General features: G+C 35.7%; 2 protein-coding genes across 3 annotated transcripts in view; one reads left to right on the forward strand and one right to left on the reverse strand.

The window, feature by feature from the left end:
• Positions 1 to 14,634, reverse strand: part of LOC128866119 (rho GTPase-activating protein 92B) — a 31,169-nt gene extending 16,535 nt beyond the window's left edge. The window contains exons 1-3 of the mRNA XM_054106624.1: positions 14,399 to 14,634; positions 13,790 to 14,031; positions 4,404 to 4,579 (exon numbers count right to left, since the gene is read on the reverse strand). Of these exons, the coding sequence (XP_053962599.1) occupies positions 4,404 to 4,579; positions 13,790 to 14,031; positions 14,399 to 14,448 (468 nt within the window). The 5' untranslated portion in view covers positions 14,449 to 14,634. The remainder of the gene's footprint in view (positions 1 to 4,403; positions 4,580 to 13,789; positions 14,032 to 14,398) is intronic.
• A 446-nt stretch (positions 14,635 to 15,080) lies between these two features.
• Positions 15,081 to 17,380, forward strand: LOC128866144 (surfeit locus protein 6 homolog). 2 transcript variants are annotated; one of them, XR_008454920.1, is made up of 4 exons: positions 15,081 to 15,285; positions 15,344 to 16,130; positions 16,196 to 16,359; positions 16,421 to 17,380. XR_008454920.1 is itself a non-coding variant. In XM_054106663.1 (2 exons), the coding sequence occupies exons 1-2, from the start codon at positions 15,180 to 15,182 to the stop codon at positions 16,117 to 16,119; spliced, it is 882 nt and encodes a 293-aa protein (XP_053962638.1). In that variant the 5' UTR covers positions 15,081 to 15,179; the 3' UTR covers positions 16,120 to 16,158. The 2 variants fall into 2 exon arrangements, 1 of the variants encoding a protein (XP_053962638.1); XM_054106663.1 differs by lacking the exons at positions 16,196 to 16,359; positions 16,421 to 17,380 and having other exon boundaries at positions 15,344 to 16,158.
• Positions 17,381 to 19,269: the final 1,889 nt, after the last annotated feature.

A 19,269-nucleotide genomic window follows, 5' to 3' on the forward strand; every position in this document is an offset into this window, starting at 1 on the left:
CACAATTTTGGTGGAATATTTACACATTCATCACAAATGTGGTAACAGAACTCAAATCAGTTGAGTGAAAAATATTTTCCATTATTAGCGGATTTCATGCAAGACCCACTGCTTTCCGCAAAGTAAGAATTTTTTAATACGGGCGAAATGGCACCTCTTTATTTAAAAACGACGATAAAAAATGTAAGGAAAACAACAAATATTGGCCATGAATTCAAATACGTCAGCTGGTTCAATAACTACTGTTAAAACAAAAACAAAACTAACTATAAAATATACGAGATAAAATGCGCTTACGATTATGCTACTTCCTTATCAAATAATACCCAAACAAAAATACAAATATTCTACTATAGCCAATCAGGTTTTATAACAAAAGAGTTTGGCATTTTCTATTTAAAAAATCCGAAGTTAAAAAATATCGCTTACCTTTAACGTTCTTATCAAATTATGATAAGTAGCGTGCAATAAATCTCAAAAAACACTTCTAAAATTACTTAAAAAACTACCAGCTAAGTATGTAATTGCTGAACAAAGATGTCTAATCCAATCGGAAAAAAAGAAAATCTTTCCGTAGTACGGCAAAGAGCGATCAACTAGCAAAAGTCTCCTAATAAAATGTTAGCTATGTAGTAGTGAAATCCAAGACTTGAAATAAATATACGTTTGATTATATGCATATAATCTGACCAGATGTATCTAGTCTGTAATGTTCTTGTAATCATAGACTTAAATAAATACAAAAGTGTTTAGAAGTGTGTAGATAAATTAATTTTCAGTACCAATTTCGAGTTTGAGTGCCTAAGGTGTATCACTTCAATGTAAGAATTTGAAGAATCGTCACGCACCGGTATGTCAACCAAGATAGCGTATCTTCTGTTATGCGAGATAAAATTATGTTGCGATTACTGATTACTCAAGAAAATTAATGAAACAATTTAATCAAATAAAGTAGCAGTAATACGCATTTTTCTTTATTCAATTATCACTGAATATGTTGGAAAAATAACGGTATTAGCATAATTTAAGTAAAATATAAACTTTGGAGCGTTTTTTCGCTTTATACAAGGTGGCGCAAAATTAATCACCCTATCGGAAGATTTATAATTGTTACTAATGTATACAAACAGACAAACAAAGGAGCGCGCAAAGGTCAAAATAAAGAATTCCATCATACAAAATATTTTTTTTATTTAGTAAAAACGTTATTCAAAAACAAAATTGGATGATTAATTTTGTGCCACCGTTAAAATTAGTTTGTATCAACGTTAAAATTAATATAGGTGGGATTCTTCGATTTAGACGATTTTTGTCGGGCTAACCTTCAGCTCATTGACAATTAAATAAGTTTGTTGGGTTCTCTATTGAGTCCACAAACAGCACACATTTTTTGGTCGCCTACTAAAAATTTTTATCTTCCTCATAGTATTATTGAAAAATGTATGGGTTAGGTTAGATGGCTGTAAGGGCCCAATTGGACAAATATTCTAAATTCGTCCGTTGTAATGCCATATAAGGGAAAGGAGAAGAGAGGGAAGAAGGCTCCTTTGGATTAGAGGATGATGACCATGCTCTTTCGATGACGCCGACGGTAGGTAATTAACGTTCATAATCAGCCGCTTCAAGCTACTGCTGAACTTCACCAGATGTATGATATTTAAACCCGCAGGTGTAGCAAAAAGTGAGAGCCCAGATGTCTAAATCTTTGCCCGACGATGGCAAGAAGAAGCTGCTGCTGTGAAGAAGCTGAGATGATTCCACCTCGTCCTCCAAACAGCTTCTGCACGTACTTGAGGCTATCCCAAGTTTCACCGCATGAACAGCTAGCGGACAATGTCCGGTAAGGATACCCAGAAGTTCACTTGAGCGCCCCCGATCTACCCGTGGTCAGAAGGATCTCGCGACTTTGGACTTTTGCGCACTAGCCCAACATTATCTGAATTGTCACGAAGCCCATCTTTTCAGGAGCAGACACGAGGTTCTCAAGTGAACCCCGAGCGTCTTAAATTTTACAACCTTTATTTATCCAAAGCTATTTCGATCCCTTGGAAGTAGAAAAATTTAAGTCAACGTCTATGTGAATAAAAATCTACGTATGTAGCATATGGGCCTAGAAGAAATTATTTTGAAGTTTTTACTTCTTTCAAAAACAATACTACAATGAGAGAAGGTGTTGCTAATAGTCTAATGTTTTTATCTTGATACACTCTTTATATGAATGAATTTGAGTTTCATTTCAATCTGTTAATTCATTCTATGTTTGCAAGCCATTCGTATCGACGTGCTACAAAGGAATAAATCAAGTATCGTCAAGTGATTGAATTTTTATTTTTGGAAGGTTTAAAGCAAAGGAAATTTATGAACGAATGTTGAAAGTGTATACGGACTTTTCACCATCAATTAGTACTGTAGAAAGATGGCTTACTGGATTTAAACGTGGTCGTCCAAGCCTTGAAAACGATCCACGTTAAGGACGTCCAAAAACAGCAACAATACCAGAAATCGTAGAAAAAATACAGGATATCTTACCGGAAAATCATCGACTGACTGAAAGAGTTTTAGTAGAGTCATAGGCATCTCATTGGGCAGTGTAAGCGATATTTTGACTGCAGTAGGTATTGAGTTTCAGAAAGCTGTGTGCACAATGGGTGCCGCATTCGCTTACAATGGAACAAAAACACATTCGAATGCAACTTTCTCAGCAACATTTAGAGTTTTTTCGAAAGGATAAAGAGGATTTTAAGCGTCGATTCATCGCTGTGGATGAGACTTCGGTCTATCACAATGATCCTAAATCAAAACAGGAGGCTAAAGAGTGGTGTGAACCTAGTTCTTCGGCTCCTTCTATGCAGAAATCGCTGCAAACTGGTAAAACAATAAATTCTGAATATTACCTTTTATACCAGCTAAAAGAAAAAAATCGTGAAAAAATACCCAGTTTGCAAAAGACAAATTTTTTTCATCTGTACAATGCACTGTGTGACAAGAGCATTTTGGCAATGGCTAAAATCCATGAATTAAAGTTCGAATTGTTGGAGCATTCACCGCATTTACCAGATTTGGCCCTTAACGACTTTTATCTGTTTCCAGACCTAAAAAAAATGCATGCGTTTTTCATCAAATGGTGAGGTCATAACAGCTGTGGAAGCGTATTTTGCAGCCCTTCCTGATTCTCACTTCAAGCACGGAATTCATAAATTGAAATCACGTTAGAACAAGTGTATTGATGTTCAGAGAGACTATACTGAATAATAAAAAGTGTATTTCAAACCATAGAATTGTGTTTTTCTTATCGAACCGCAAAACTTATTGAACAACCTGGTAACTACCCTTCCAGGTTCAGATTATTATTTATTTTCAAAACAGAAAACAAAGAGTTTCGAGGGAAGTGAATCAGCTATTTCTGCCAACTTTGAATTTAATTTATAAATAAAATCCATGATCCAATAATAAAAGGTTTGCTCAGTAAGCAAATAATAACAATTGAATCATGAATCAATCTAAGAAAGCACTGAGATCGGTATTATTTACAATATCTCCGAAAATTTAAATCGAAATTCGTCTATAGATGGCATGATAATAAAGTTCACCAACCAGATTGCGCCTCTAAATTATTATTTTATTTACGAAAACAAAGAATTTGATCAGATGAGATAAGGCTTTTAAGCGAAATGTGCAAATAGCTGAAAGGCAAATAAATTCAAATACTCAATAAAAGAACCTGATATTTTCGTAATTAATAAGGACTTTGGCGTAATTGTATCGAGTGTTGGTGCAGTTAAACACCCTATACTGTGTACTCGCTAAATTAGTAACCGCACATCCGATAGTTTTACACTTGGCACATCCACATTTACAAATAGATACGTGTGTAAGTATGTGCGTGTGTGCACTTCAAGCCTTATTTATTAAGACAACAATGCCAGCAGCAAATGTACAATACTTTAAATAACATTGTGGCATATCATTTACAAGCCATATTGTCGTATTCCTACTTTAATCAATTGGGTTGTGTGCGGACAGCAAAATATAAACGCCTCAGTTGTTGTAAAAACATTTACCTACGAATAAAAAAAAAATCAATTTAGCAGCTTTCCTACTTTCATTCATTCTTTCATTGACTCATGTATTCTTTCATTTATTTAACCACTTAGGCATTCTCATTCAATTTGCTATTTGGCAGCGCATAAACACTTTAAAGAAACTTAAAAGCAAGGGAGTGCATTCAATGCCCTTTTGGCTGTTGACAACCAAGTCGGCTTCTCCGACGCGCACTTGCACTCGCAATTCGCTTGGTTGCGCACTCGTAGAGTGCTCATATGTGTGATTGAGTGTATGTATGTGTGTGTGTGTGTGTGTGTGTGTTTGTAGATATGTAAATATGTAAATAGATAAGTAAATACCTCATAGCTGCGCTTTAGTGACTGATATTCCTGGACTGTACGTGACACATTGCGTTTGAGTGATGAGATCTCTTGGATTTCATTGTCCAAAATTTGCTTCAAACGGCGCACCACTTCGGTCTCTGTCTCCAGTTCATTGTCGACGATGCATTCCGCAATTGACTTCTCAAGTTCGCCTGCAATTGAGTAATGCAACTTTAGTAAATGGTTGGCTATGTATCATAAATAATACGGTATATATGTACAGCTGTATATACTGCGTACGCTTGCTTAGATATGCACAAATATGGCTGTATGTAATTGAGTATTGCATGGAAAGTAGCAAAACAAAAACGCGCCAAAAAATATATTTAGTTGAATAGAAAAGCTGACGGATGAGCAATAAAAAAAGCTGTAAAGCTGCTAAACATGAATAAACTGCATAATTAACATTTGGAAGTGTGTGGAAAGGCGGCGAGGCAAAAAGTCACAAGTGGCTGTGAATGGGGGATGCGAAATTTGTAGGATTTAGACAATCATGAAAATGGAAATGAGACAAAATAAATATGTATATGAATTTATTAATAGTAAAGAAAGTAAAGAACCGAAAATTCAAAACGAAATATACATATTGGCATATGGATATATAAGTATGTACAGTTGTGCTCCATAATTAAGTCAGTTCATCTTTTCACAATATTTTCGCAATATTTTTCATGCTAAATTTGTTTCCCGTTCCAAATGGATTTAACAAGAGCAGTTATTTTTTTACATTTATTATCAATTCATGTCTTAAACTTCAATAACTTCACACATATCTCCAATATTAAAGCCTGGAAAACCCCCAAATGAAATAGGAAACTATCGACCAATAAGTCTTTAAAGTAGTCTCGATAAAATATTCGAGCAAGTAATATACTAAAAGAAAAATTAGAGGAATTTATTAATGAAAATAATGTGGTGCCTGCTGAACAGTTTGGATTTAGGAAATTTCACGGTACAACACACCAAATCCAGAGAATTTGTAACCACATAAAATCAAGTCTCAATAACAAAAAGTCGACCGCTTTAGTTCTCTTCGACTCTAATAATAATTAAACTCATAGATTTCAAATTTCCTGTTCATTTTATAATGATTGAATTTCGCAGACATCGCACCTCTATTGAGCAGGTGAATTGTGCATTTAATTTCGCTAGAGAAGCACGCGATCAGAAGGAGTATTATGTTGCAGTTTTTCTAAATATCACGCAAGCTTTTGATAAGGTCTGACATGAAGGCCTATTATATAAGCGTAAAACGAGCCGCCCGAGTAGTTACTAAGCGTTCTTCAAATCATATTTTCAGAGCAGGGATTTTCTTGTCAAAGTAAACGACGAATAAAAATGTGATGTACCACAGGTAAGCGTCCTTTTTTCAGAGGACGTTAAAATCGAAAATATCTAAAACATTATCAAAGGTGTCGTCACACCAGCGGTATGTCGGGCATGCTCCCCCTAACACTATAACTTTCCTCCCTTTCGGCTGATATCACCCTGGGACTACTAAAAGTATTTTATCAAGGTGGTGCCGCGTTTGTTCTTTTTAGACCCACCTGCAACTTCAAGAGATTTTCCTTTAAACTCAATAAATTCTGATCATCCATAAAAGAATTGGTATTTTATTAAATTTTTATTAAGATTTGCTTGGTTGCTTAGACTGCGACTATGAATGATTAACCAATAAATAAATTCTGTCAAAACAGTACCGGGAATCGTTCGATTGTTTAATCATCAAACTTTATTTTTTCGTTTTCAAAATAGGCTCCATTCGAAGCAATACACATATGCAAACAATTAGACCAGTCATCAAAGCACCTTTTAAACGCGTTTGAAGAGATCTTTTTCAGCTCCTTCAGCGAATTCTCCTTAATGGACTCTATCGACTAAAAGCGAGTAGTAATTTAAGTTTTGTGAAAAGGAAAAGTCACAGGGGGATAAATCTGGTGAATACGGTGGTTGTTCGATGATATTTGTCGAGTTTTTTTATCAAAAAAGTGTTCACAATATGAGCCTTGTGAGACGGTGCGTTATCATGGTGCAAGATCCATGAGTTTTCTTTTCACAAATTGGGCCGTTTCCTCGTACTTTCTCTCTCGAACGTCACATAACTTCCAAATAATACTCTTTATTTACTGTAGAACCATTTGGAAGGAATTCCGAGTGCACAAAACAGTAATAATAAAAGAAAACGACCGACTTCGACGTAGTTCTTTGGGTTTCGGCTTATGTGGATGGCGCCATTTAGCCGCCTTTTAACTGGTTTGCATGTCAAATTCATATACCCACGTACCACCTGTTATGATGAGCTGCATAAACGTTGGATCCGAATTAATTTGCTCAAGCATGTCTTCGGCCACTTTCTTCCGATGAATTTTTTGAAAGAAATTCAACTCTCTTGGAACGAGTTGAGCAGCCACGCGTCTCATGCTCAATTGATGGTGTAAAATGTTGCGAATTGATTCGTGAGACACGCTAAGGACTCGAGCTACCTCCCTCAAACTTAAATGATGGTTTTCCACCACCATTTCCTTGACTTTGTCGACGTTTTCATCCGTTGAGGACGTTGATGGGCGACCAGATCGGGGCAAATCTTCCACGACTTTTCGGCCCTCTGCAAAAGCCTTACACCACTCGTAGACCCGTATTTTTGATGAAGCACGTTCGCTATAGGCTTTCTGCAACATTTTCAACGATTCGGCACACGAAGTACCGCTCAAAATACAACATTTTAGACAAATTCTTTGTTCGATATTTTTAGCCATAGTGAAAACCGCAGAGCACACCTACGGTTGACTGATATAATTAAATGCCAAAAACAAGCTAATGGACAGATCACGTACAAACTCTACGACACTATAGAGGACAGTTGTACCAACATTCCAGCAAAAAAATTTAGACATTCAAGTATGTGCAACGCGCGCTTTTTAAATGAACAATTCCCGATATTTTTTTCAGATAATCTATTTCGAGTAAAGCCTTACAGAAGAAGAAAGTGCTCTAAGCTAACTTTCGTGGTTTTATCAAAAGTACATAAAAGCCTGATAAAATTAAAAGCGTGAAATGAACTCAATCCAAAAATTAAACCCAATCTAAGTGCCGCCACGAACCCACTCTAAAATTTATTGAATTCGAGCGAAAGCCTTAAACCTAAATCAAGAAATAATAATTTAATAATGAAAGTTATGTATTTTATATATTTCATTCTTACTTAATTCTGTGCTATTAATAGTGAATATCCAACACTAATCTACCACTAGTGATAATGCGAAATATTGAAGAACATAAGCCAAGCGACATGCAATGCTGACACCAACAAAACTCAAAGAGCACCAACAAAGCCAAAGGAGCAACTCAAGCGAGAAACAGCGACATAGCAAAAGCAATTAAACATTTTTCAACACCAAAATAACCAACTGTAATGGATAGCTGTGTTGGACATGAACGTTAGCTGCAAAGCGCAAGCCCAACTGTTCGTACCAAGGCGATTTTATGCGAGTTTTCTGTAGAGAAGCGGCGGCGTTGGCGGCAGCGGCAGCGTCTGGATAAGTAAATGAGTGGCTGTTTAGCAGGCAGGCTGACAGACTCTACGTCTGTGTAGTTATCTGCCAGCTGACATAAGATGAATGTATTACATAGATACATAGATAACTAAAATATATACATACGTGTGTGTATGTACACAAGTAAAATAATAATAAAAAAAAAAAGGCCAAACTGTTGCTACCACTGCCAACAGCATGGGATTTAAATGAAATTTTCCCACAATGTGGCTGCAAGCGTGCTTCAAGCGTGAGTTTTGGTTGCATGCCGACTGGTGACTGAGCAACATCAGCCAACTAGATATGAGCATGCATTTATACATACATACATACGAACACATGAACATCTCTGTATTATGGGGAAATTCGAAATTGTTATGTAATTAGCTGCAATATAATGTTATAATAATAAAAAGCCAGTCAGCCAGTCAGCCACTCAAGCCAGTCAGACTCATCATAAGAAGAAAAGTGGATGCGCTAAGAACAGTGCAGTAAGAGCAATTCTACAAAATATTATATGCAACCGCAACGCTTTTACTACATACATACACACATGTAGATATATAGAATATAATATAGAATTATAAAATACAAAAACTTGCATAAATGTTGTACAAATAGGCTTCAAGCGCAAATTTATTGGGTTCATGACATAGCCGCTGGAGTGACTTTTTCTTTAAGCATTGAAATGTTTAAAAAGTTTCACAAACTATTTTCAGAGGCTTACACCTATTACACTCTAATCACTAAAATATCTGAGCCTAAAATTTTCAAAAATTATCGTCTTTCATGGTATTGAAGTCGTAGTAACTTCTAGATATTACTCTTCAGTATTCGTGCATAAAATTGTAGATTTGGCAATAGTATATCTTTATGCAAGGTGGTCCATTTAGCCATTGATTTTTTTTTATTTTTTTGGGAGTTTATAAACGAGTATATAAACTTCCACGAGCTATTTCTCCTATTTGTGGTGTGCGTTGATGTTGTTCCAAAAATGGACGGGCCTACAGTTTTAAGCCGACTCCAAACGGCAGATATAATATTTTTAGCAGAAGATTTTTTAAGTCAAAAATACACTCGGAGGTTTGCCATTGTGTGCCGAGGGGCGACCATTATTAAGAAAAACTTTTTCTATCACGCACCAATCCATTCGGCTACGGCGGCCTTTGTTTAGTTAGTAGTTTTTTAGGTTAGGCAAGGTAAATAACATCTGTGATGTATCAGAAACTTAATTTATGGATAGTCATTTAAAACTGGGACGCTCTTCTTTAGAACAAAACAAAAGTTTCAGAAAGTTTCAAACCGAATAACAAACAAAAAAGGTTGATGCCAAAGGAAAGTCTAAAATCTATGATTTGTCTCCATTAGACTATTTTTTATGAAATTAAAAAATTTCTACAAAATTAAAAGTTTCTGCAAAGAAGTCTGCACTTAGACTATTGACAACTGGATAACTAGTTCATAGGCCTTGTGACCACAGCTGGATATGCAAAGGTTTAAACGCTAACTCGGACTACGTTATTCCTCAAACTAATTTCAACAGAGAACCAAAGGAAGTATTAGAAATGGACGGATAGCGAAAATGGCAACTTTCAACGGTCCAAAACTTTAACACATACACAGACGGTTTCAAAATGGAAGAAGATATTCGAGCCGCAGTTCTCTAATCGAAATTAGGCTATGAACAGTCATACAAATTACCGGACTACTGCAGTGTGTTCCAAGCTGAGATCTACGCAGCAACGAGTTAGCCAGAGCTAGTCATCGAGAAAACTCCTTCGAACTCTCAAATAACTTCTGCATTGACAGCCAAGCAGCCATCAAAGCAAATAGCAGCTATAATGACAAACTCCCACTACGTACGACAATGCCAGAACAGGATGAGCTAGGAACTGAGAAATAAGCCAACATCTACTGGGTATGAGGACCCAAGGGAACTGAAGGAAACGAGAAAGCGGATATACGAGCCAAAGCAGGCGCAAATCTTCCTACAGCTAGCACAGCCGGTATACAGCCACTTCTCGGCAAAGAACGACTGGATATAGATGCAACAATGATTCGAGAAGCGAACTCAAGATGGGAAGGAACCAGCTCATGCAGGATCGCGAACGAAGTCAACGCGAGATGAGGTCTGGACCACCTACGCCGACACTGCCCTGCAATTAGCAAAACACGAAAAACGGCTTACATTCGCATCATTTTCACCCTAAGAATGCGTGGCAGATCAAAAAATTAGCAACCTACTTAAATTATATGAACTGTGTAGTAAAGACAAAATATAAAGTTCTTAAACTCTCCGTACAGGATCACCCAGGTCCAACCTAACCTTTGGAGATGAAACATGAAATCGACACTTTCAAAACTGTGCTGAAAAATTGGGTTGACAGAATAGGCTGCCGTAAAGTCAGTCGCTGAAGCCGTTTTAGTGAAATCATTTAATGACAGAGTCTACTCTCACCAATAAAAAAATGTCTATTCAAAAATACTATCACGCATTTTCTATTTCCAATTCCATACTCCAGAGAGATTACCCAGTAAAATCACTGCCCAATGTTTCTGGTTAGTCGCCTTTAGAAATCAAAGTTTCTAACTTAATGCATTTTAATAATTAAAAAAAAAATACTACTAAGTAATAGACTTAAATTTTAAGGTGTGTCATTCTTCCTCTCGAGATTGCGTCGCATTTGTGTAACAGATGAATTGATGCAATTGAAGACAGTTTTAAGGGCTAAGACTACTGGACTGGACAGTACGCAGACAGACACTAAACGACATTCATCGTGAATCCAATCACCACCAATAGCAGAAGAAGAGCTTAAGCTTCTTCGCGAGACCCGCGAAACTTTGGCACAATTGCGGTAGGGATTAAACCTACTCACCTAGCACCCCTCCTCCCTTTGGACGAAACAACCAGTCGAAAAAGTACGCTTTCTGCGTCTACCGTTGGATGAGCTAGACAGAGACGACCGGTGTCTACATCACACAGACAAGGTTTAGTAAGCTGCTACAAAAACAACAACAAGACGGTTCTAAGCTGGAAAAATTTTCGCCAGCAACAATTATCCATCACGAAATATGGTTGAACTTTTAGAAAACAAATTAAAATATTTTTTCTGGCCTCTGGTCTGCTATCTGACTTGCACCGGTTTGCAATTTGCAATTTATAGTCAGAAATAATTAAACTGAAAATTTAACAACAAACAACGTGAGTATGTAAATTATATTCATGAAAATTTTGTTTAGACAACACAAAATTTTGTAAACAAACTCGGCATGCCTTCAAACATTCTTTCTTCTACCAATTCTTGCAAACGATTTCAAATTTTCCTTTCGTTAATTTTTTTGCTTTTCCGCCATATGTTCGAATTAGGTGCGATATAATATGCATTATGGTGTTTTTCTTAGAGAGGTTGCTAATTTTCAATTGAGAATGTCATCTAAAAAGAGGTGTTATTTTGATATTCAAAGAAAAATTCTTATTTCATTATAAAGAGGAAGGTATGCCGTTTATAGTGGAAAATAACATCAGGCAAATGACTACCACGACCACGCTTACATGACAATATCCTTTTCGTGAAATTTTCCATAACCGAATTGCAAAGTGGCTGCCCTATGTCCCGATAGCCTCACGAATTTCATCTTTGAGGTCTTGAATCGACCCTGGGCGTAGACCTTCTCTTTCGAGTGGCCCCAAAGAAAAAGTCACAAGGTGTTAAATCACAAGATCTCGGTGGCCAATTGTGATCACCTCTTCGAGAGATAACATGGACCGGAAACTTTTCCCGTAAAAGATGAATGGTTTCGTTGCTTTTGAGGCACGTAGCGCCGCCTTGTTGAAAATAAACGTCGTCCATCTACCATCCAATTCCGGCCATAAAAAATCGTTTATAATCTCTAATCTAATCTAAATAACACCTGTTATTGGAAAACCTTTACATGTATAATTTATCAAGGATTAAAAATAAAAAATCTTTTGCTCTCTGCTCTTTAGAAGATAAGTTTCACTTACGCTTTTAAAATGGATTAATAGTCACAAAAATAATGGTTTATTGAAATCTAAAGAACTTTCGTGGATGTTGTTGTAGCAGCATAAACATTCCCCTTACATACACGGGGAATGCTGCTGAAGTGACGCCAGGCCTTGGCCGTATATAGATCCAGTTCCGGTTAGAACCGGACTTTATAAAATTGATTTGTTAAAAAATCAAACCAAAAACATAAAACTTGCAGACGACCATCTTTCCTTTAAAGTAAATAAATTTAAACAAAAATGAGCAGACTGAGTTAATATCACTGCGGAGGAAATGTTTGATATTTATTAAACTTAACAGAGCTCTCAACTGCACTTAAGTTTTTGAATCATGCAAAACAGACAACATGTAAAAATTGGTTCTGTTAATAGTTAAAAGATTTAGTCGCAAAATGAAAATTTATATTGCATCAATTTGTGGTACAGCGCTTTAAATTTTTTAATTTAAAAAGGTCACTAACTTAGGTATTTTGATCATAAATGGAAAGAGGTCTGATCTTTAGCTTAAATACATAGTGGATTTATATCTTCACAATACTACTTGTACAACTAGACCTAACGCACTTAAGAACTCTAGAAAAATTACGGGTTATTGTGAACATACCCATACATACTAAATATTTAAACTGTGGTGGACATTTTTTACAGCTCACTTAATAACAACTGTGATCGCTCTATAAAATTTATTTTTTTTTTAACGGTACACTAGACAGGGCTAGTTTACTGGGGCGGCAGCCCTTGGTCGGGAAAAACCCCGAGTCATTCCGGTAACGTAGAACCGGCTGCCATGGGAATGCTCTATAATAATCTTCTGATCCCCTGAACATCGGAAACTGGATTAAGAATTCAAAACCGAAATATCGCTGCTCTCATATTTACTGTTAATTTATTTAAGTTTTATTGCTCTTGTAACTGCATATTTGGAACAATTTGAAAATATTTTCCTAGTAGCTGCGTTTGAAAGGAAATCATTAAAGTGGGAAAGAAAATAGAATTCACCCGCCTGGATAATTTACAGCAAATAAACGTAAGTCAAAACGCTCAACACAGAATTGCTTATTCGCCCACCGCAGTAAAGTAACCATAATTAGTAGATGCATATGTACATATGTACGTACATACAAATATAGTATAAATTTGCAAGTGCAAATAAGAATCAAACATCATCAAGGTAACTACCGCAATCTACTGAAAGAAAATATGTAGAAAAGGGAATCAAGCAGTGTATTTGCTGTATAAGCTGCCATTGGCTTGATGTCGAGTGACAGTTTTTCGCTGACAAGGGCCACCATCACCGAAATAACAAGGCCAAGCAAAGCAAATGCGAGGCCAACATCAACGTCTCACACTTTGGCACTATCACCAACGAACGTTGTTGTCCATACGACCCCATTCTGCAATCCAACATTGCGCCCAACACATTTGGGCATTCATAAAAACAAAAAAAGAAATGCAAAATTAACAGAACGTGCCTTCCGCCTCATAAGACACGATACTGTAGTACCAGCAGCAGCGCTTAAGTGGTCACCTAACCCTTGGTACACAGAGCGACTCACACCGTCGTCGTGTAGGAAACAACAGCGCGTGATTTAAAGGATTATGTTAACAATTCGCTGATGTTGGATAATGCACCACTCCCAAGTTTCGCGTGCGTGAAACCCCTTTAATTTTTTAAACTACTATATGTTAAACATTCTGTCGATATGCATACACTGGCTTTTATACCATTTCTTCTTTGCCCTCATCCTATGTAATTTACCTACCGCACCATATACTTGTTTTTGCTAATATATACGCACCACAATTTGACAAGACGTGATGTAACGGCATTTCTTTGGAGAGATCTTTGGAGGACTCTTCTAGTGCTTGCCCGATTTTGTAATGGCTATTCTTTTTGATTCGTTTATCACGCTCCTGTGTGTCGGTCGTCGAACTAACAGCCGGCAATTTACGCACCATTTTCTCGAGCACATCTTTATACTTGTCCACTTGTTTTTCAATTATTTCTAATTCGGAATCCTTGCAATCAGATTTATTAGATCTTCGTTTCAATATATGTGCATGAAAAGACAAAGAAAAAATAAAACAAATATTAAATCACACGTTTGCAATTATTCTATATTTTCAATTCAATTTCCCCTGGTGCGAGTAGTGCATGCAACACATTACTCGTTTGAAAAATGCCGATACACCCCCCACTTGAACACACAGATTTTTCCCACCCCAAACAAACGGGGCAAGCTTGGACAGTCGCCAGTAGCTCTGTGACTGCAAGCCGTTTCCTCCTAGTACATCAGCATGTACATATAATATATATTGCCATAGAACACACTACTACACATTTGTGTCTGGCTCATGGCTCATGACTATGAGCTATTCAATCAACTTCCAATGTCGCCGCCACTCACCTCCCTAAATTTTCAGCTGCAATTTTTATTTTCGTGAATTGTTTCTTCATTTTTGCAGCACTTCACAATTACACCGCGCCCGAATTTATTTTTCCGATCGAATAACTGTTTCTTGTTTTTCTAAACTTCAATGTTTCGATATTTTTCTTCAATTTTTGCAGTAAACATAAAAATTAGTCATCACTTTCTTCTATCACCAACCAATGCGAACAATCAACTCAAGACTGTGAAGTATTGCTGGGTGTGTTCAATGATAAGTGTGACATTTGAGTCGATTGACAGGGCATGTTAAGTAACTGGAACTAAAGAGAAATATATAAGAAGAAACAATTTGTATTTGTTGCAATTAATTGGATGCATAAGTATTTTTGTTTTCACTATTTTTGTTATGGACTACATTTAATCATTCTGAAGCGTATATATATTTGATTTAAAAGAACGAAATTTTTCATTAATTCAATGAATACATAAATTAAAAAAGAACATGAAACCTGAATAAGCTTAATAATTAGTATTAATGAATCAAACTATTAATATGAGTTATATATATACAAAGTTCAACATTTTTGAGTATGTAAATATTTATAGTTCAAGGTTATTTTCCATTGGTATTTGTTTCAGTGTACGCGTTTGATTAGATTCCACTGAACGCGCTACTGTCAAACTGTCATATCAACCTTGTTTTTTCACCAATGTTTTCGTTTGTAATTTAAGACGCACGTGTGGAACTGTTGGACTATTGGGGTAACATTTTACAAAATAATAAATTCTGTTGTCAATAATGACAATACAACTTAATAAACGCGGCTTAATGTCGCTAATACGCACAGAAAATGAACGTATCATGGATATGTTGCTAACTTACAACGTGCCGGATTCAATAGAAAGTGAGTATCCAAAATAGTGGAACTTGTGACCTTATAACTTTACTTATTATTTTATTAGCCGTCGAATATGATGACTACCTGCTGCATAATAACAAATCTGCTGCCAAAGCCAAAAATACGTTGGATGCTCGCAAGGTAACACCAATCGATGAGCTGCAGGACCGACTCAATATTATTAAAAACAAAATGAAAGCTAAGAAACGTCCAGCGTCTGAACGTTCATTGAAGAGACGTGAAGCTAAGAAGCTTAGAAAGAATAAGGAAGTTAAGAAAATATTGGTTTCCGCCGCGAAATCAATCAAAAATGAACAGCAGAAACTGACTAATTCAGGTGATGGTGAAAAAGAGGATAAAAAGGATATTAAGAAATTAATACCCAAACCCGTCTTCAACGAGGAGGGTAAAATTGTATTCTCCAAATTCGATTTCGCGTCACATCCAGGTGCTAAAGTCAAGAAATCACATCAAAATCCACGGGAGATTTTAAAGAAAATTAAACAGACAGATAAGAAAATCAACGAATTAAAAGAACAGGGTGAGGTTGAGAAGGCAGCAGAAATTAAAACCGAGATAGCGTGGAAGAAAGCATTTGATAAAATTGAAGGTAAAAAGGTAAAAGATGATCCAAAGCTTCTGTACAAGGCCATCAAGAAGCGCAAGACTGAGAAGAAGAAATCTAAAAAGGAGTGGGTGGAACGCAAACAGAAGGTTGAGTCAGGCATTGATCAACGGCAAAAGAAACGACAAGAGAACATTAACAAACGTATTAATGATAAGAAGACAAAGAAATTGAAGACGCTGGCCAAAAAGGGACGAGTAATACCCGGTTTCTAATTGTTTTAAATGTAATAAATAAACACTTAAAAAAAATTAAAACCCATACGTATATTTAATACTCCTGTATTTGCAGTAAGCTATTTGCGCAATGGATTTGAATTTAGCAATCATAGGAAGATAATTTATATACAAATGTACGTTTTGCGAATGTGCAGGATCTATGTGCCTAGGATCTGTGAATACAGGAGTCTTCGACTAGCCAAGCGTTAGCGAGGCATGGTGAAAAGAATTCTGAAGGTAATGGTATTCTATCATCCTTGTTAACAAGTATCTAAGAAGAATTCTTCTCTGATATTAGGGAGGTTTCATTATTCCTTCAACTTTGCGAATTCTCTTTTGGTGCTCCCTATGTGTTAGTTTTAATCTACAGTCAACACCAATATTGAGAACAACGAGAACACTAAAGGTGTTGACAGAGCACGAGCATCATAAGTAAGAGGGTTGATGGGTTATATACAGTTAGAATGCCAAAAAAAAGCAAATTTTCCAGAATTTTATCTGAGAAAACTTTTAAATTTATTGATTTAAAGATTCGTGCACATATTATGTTATCTTGTAACTGTATTTAGTATTAGTAGAAATATTTATTTGAAAAGGAGCTACAGCTGATTTCCGTGAGCTCCTCTAAAAAACGACGTTTTGCGGCACTATATCTCTGAACTGGATCCTCTGAAATTAAAAAAACTAAATAGATTTCGTTCAAGTAATGTTAAATCTAGTGTTTAATCGAAGGAATAGGCAGAATAATTTTTTTTGGCAAAATGGTGATTTGTCAAAACAAAAAAAAAATTGATTTTTTGACCAAAATTTCGACCTTAATTAAATTGTTTATAAAAAACATTTATCGATGAGAAAAAATCTTCAATTAATTACTAAAAAATATATTTAAGAAGTGCTTAAAGTTTGAAAAGTACTTTCAATCACTCTGAAACGCCTCTGCAAATTTGTGTGTAACTTTGAAAATATTCATCGGAACAATATTAAATTTTCTGTATGTATTCTTAATTATATGTACATTAAGAAAAAAGAAACAAAACAAAAGATCGATTTTTTGAAAATTCTAACTGTATATACCCCTTTAAAGCTGTTTTACTAATATTGATTAAGTGCTTCCCAAAAAATTTAATTTCTGGTAGCTTTTTCCAGTGTGACCAGTATATATATATATATTTACTAGCAAACCCGGCCCGCTTCGCTGGGCAGACTAAAATAGAATAGATATGGTTTAGAACAGAAAAGATGTGGTTTTCATATTATTTATTTCTTTATTCAAGCGCTTTGGCATAAACAATAATTTTGTTTTTCTATTTGTTTTTGAGTAAATATATAATGTTGTTGGCTTCCCAACACGTGACCATGGGTGAATACTGGTTCTTCTAAATTCATCCCGCATATTTCTAAAGTTTGCCCTTGTGATTTATTGATAGTTATTGCAAATGCTAAACGAATGGACAGTTGCAAACGCTTGAATTCAAATGGCAATTCAGGTGGAATCATTGGAATTCTTGGTATTAGAACGTCTTCATTCTTGAATTTGCCAATTAAAATAGTCGCTTGGATAACATTATTCATCAATCGTTTGACTACTTCATTTTGTTCTTGACGTTCTTCTGATGTCGCGTTATTCCGGGCATTTCTCATGCGCCTATTATTATTTGTCGAACGACCAATATGATTACGTGATTGTCTTGGCATTTGTACTGTAATAAACATGATTGTAATTATGGTATTCTGAGATTTTAAAACATGTTTTTTTTCAATTTTGTGGATTAATTTTCGATGCATATGTGTTTAAAAGCCCAAGTCTACATGGTCAGGATTATTTTATTTTGTTGTGATTTTCTTAAATCATCTCTTTTCTTCTGAAAATTGTTGACAATTTGCATGATAAGACTATTAATTTTTTCATCAAAGTTACGCATTTTTCGTGCTCAAAAAATTCACAAAAAATGTTTACACTTTGCACTTACGTCTTCTCCTTATAGCGTCCAAATCAGAAAGAAATATTGACACATTGTAACTCACACTGTCAATTTGACAGTTCAGTTCCGCCCCAAGCGTTAAAAAAGTAAACAACGTTATGGCTGGTTCAAAAGAACACTGTACGCGTTGCCGGTGTTCCGAATTACAACCAAACTTTACGAAACCCATTTCAAATACTTACTTAACAATGTGTGTAAATTTGGTTTAATTCGGTGCAAAGAGACGGCGGGTCCGCGTTTTGGCATATATTTCGAGACCCTAGTCATCAATAGGTATGAAAATTACCCTGTATTAAAGCACTTATCAACTGCTTTCATTTGATACCCACATTGTACATACACAACCAAGGGTTACCCCTATATCTCGAGACCCTAGTCACGGAGCGGCATGAAAAATACTCTGTACTAAAGCATTCACCAACAGCTTCCATTTGATAACCATATTGCACAAACACATCCTAGTTACCCGGGTCCACGTTTTGGCCTATATCTCAAGACCCTAGTCACGGAACGGTATGAAAAATACTCTATACTATAGAAATCATTAACAGCTTCCATTTGCTACCCATATTGTACAAACACATCCCAGGGTTAGCCGGGTCCACGTTTTGGCCTATTTCTCGAGATGCTGGTACCCGATTCTTAAAACTTCAAAACACAAACCTTCTCCACATGTGTCTCTTCAATGTGGCAAAGTTTGGTTAAAATCGGTTGAGCCATTCTCCGTTAAGTTCATCACAAACGAAAGACGGCTGAATTTTTATATATATATGTAGATTTATGCCAGTTCCTTCATATAGTCGCCGTTTACTAACGGTTGGCGAATCGAAGTTGCCTGATATGCACTCGATACAAACTGAAATGAGTTAATTAAGTGTTAAAATTTTTTTCTATAGCTACAAAAATCGATTTGAAAATTTTTAAAATTATTGTTAATTTATTATTGATTCATATAGAAATTTCCTATTCTCCAAAAGTAAAAATTTATTTAAAAACAAAATTCTATTACCAAATAAAATACTATAAAAATAAATAACTATAACCAATTACAAAAATAATGTTTGGCTATGTCAGTTACTGGTTGCGAAACAACATTTAGTGAATTTATTTCTAGTGCAGTTCTACTTATTTCTTAATTTTTTACTCTCAAAAAATAGGCGATATT

The sequence above is a fragment of the Anastrepha ludens genome, chromosome 2, assembly GCF_028408465.1.
Source record: "Anastrepha ludens isolate Willacy chromosome 2, idAnaLude1.1, whole genome shotgun sequence".
Lineage (NCBI taxonomy): Eukaryota > Metazoa > Arthropoda > Insecta > Diptera > Tephritidae > Anastrepha > Anastrepha ludens.

What these genes read in the sequence shown, in the direction of transcription:
- LOC128866144 (XM_054106663.1), top strand. Translation starts at nt 15,180, where the DNA reads ATGACAATACAACTTAATAAACGCGGCTTAATGTCGCTAATACGCACA. An exon ending in CGTGCCGGATTCAATAGAAA is followed by an intron (nt 15,286 to 15,343) that starts GTGAGTATCCAA and finishes TTATTTTATTAG; the next exon opens with CCGTCGAATATGATGACTAC.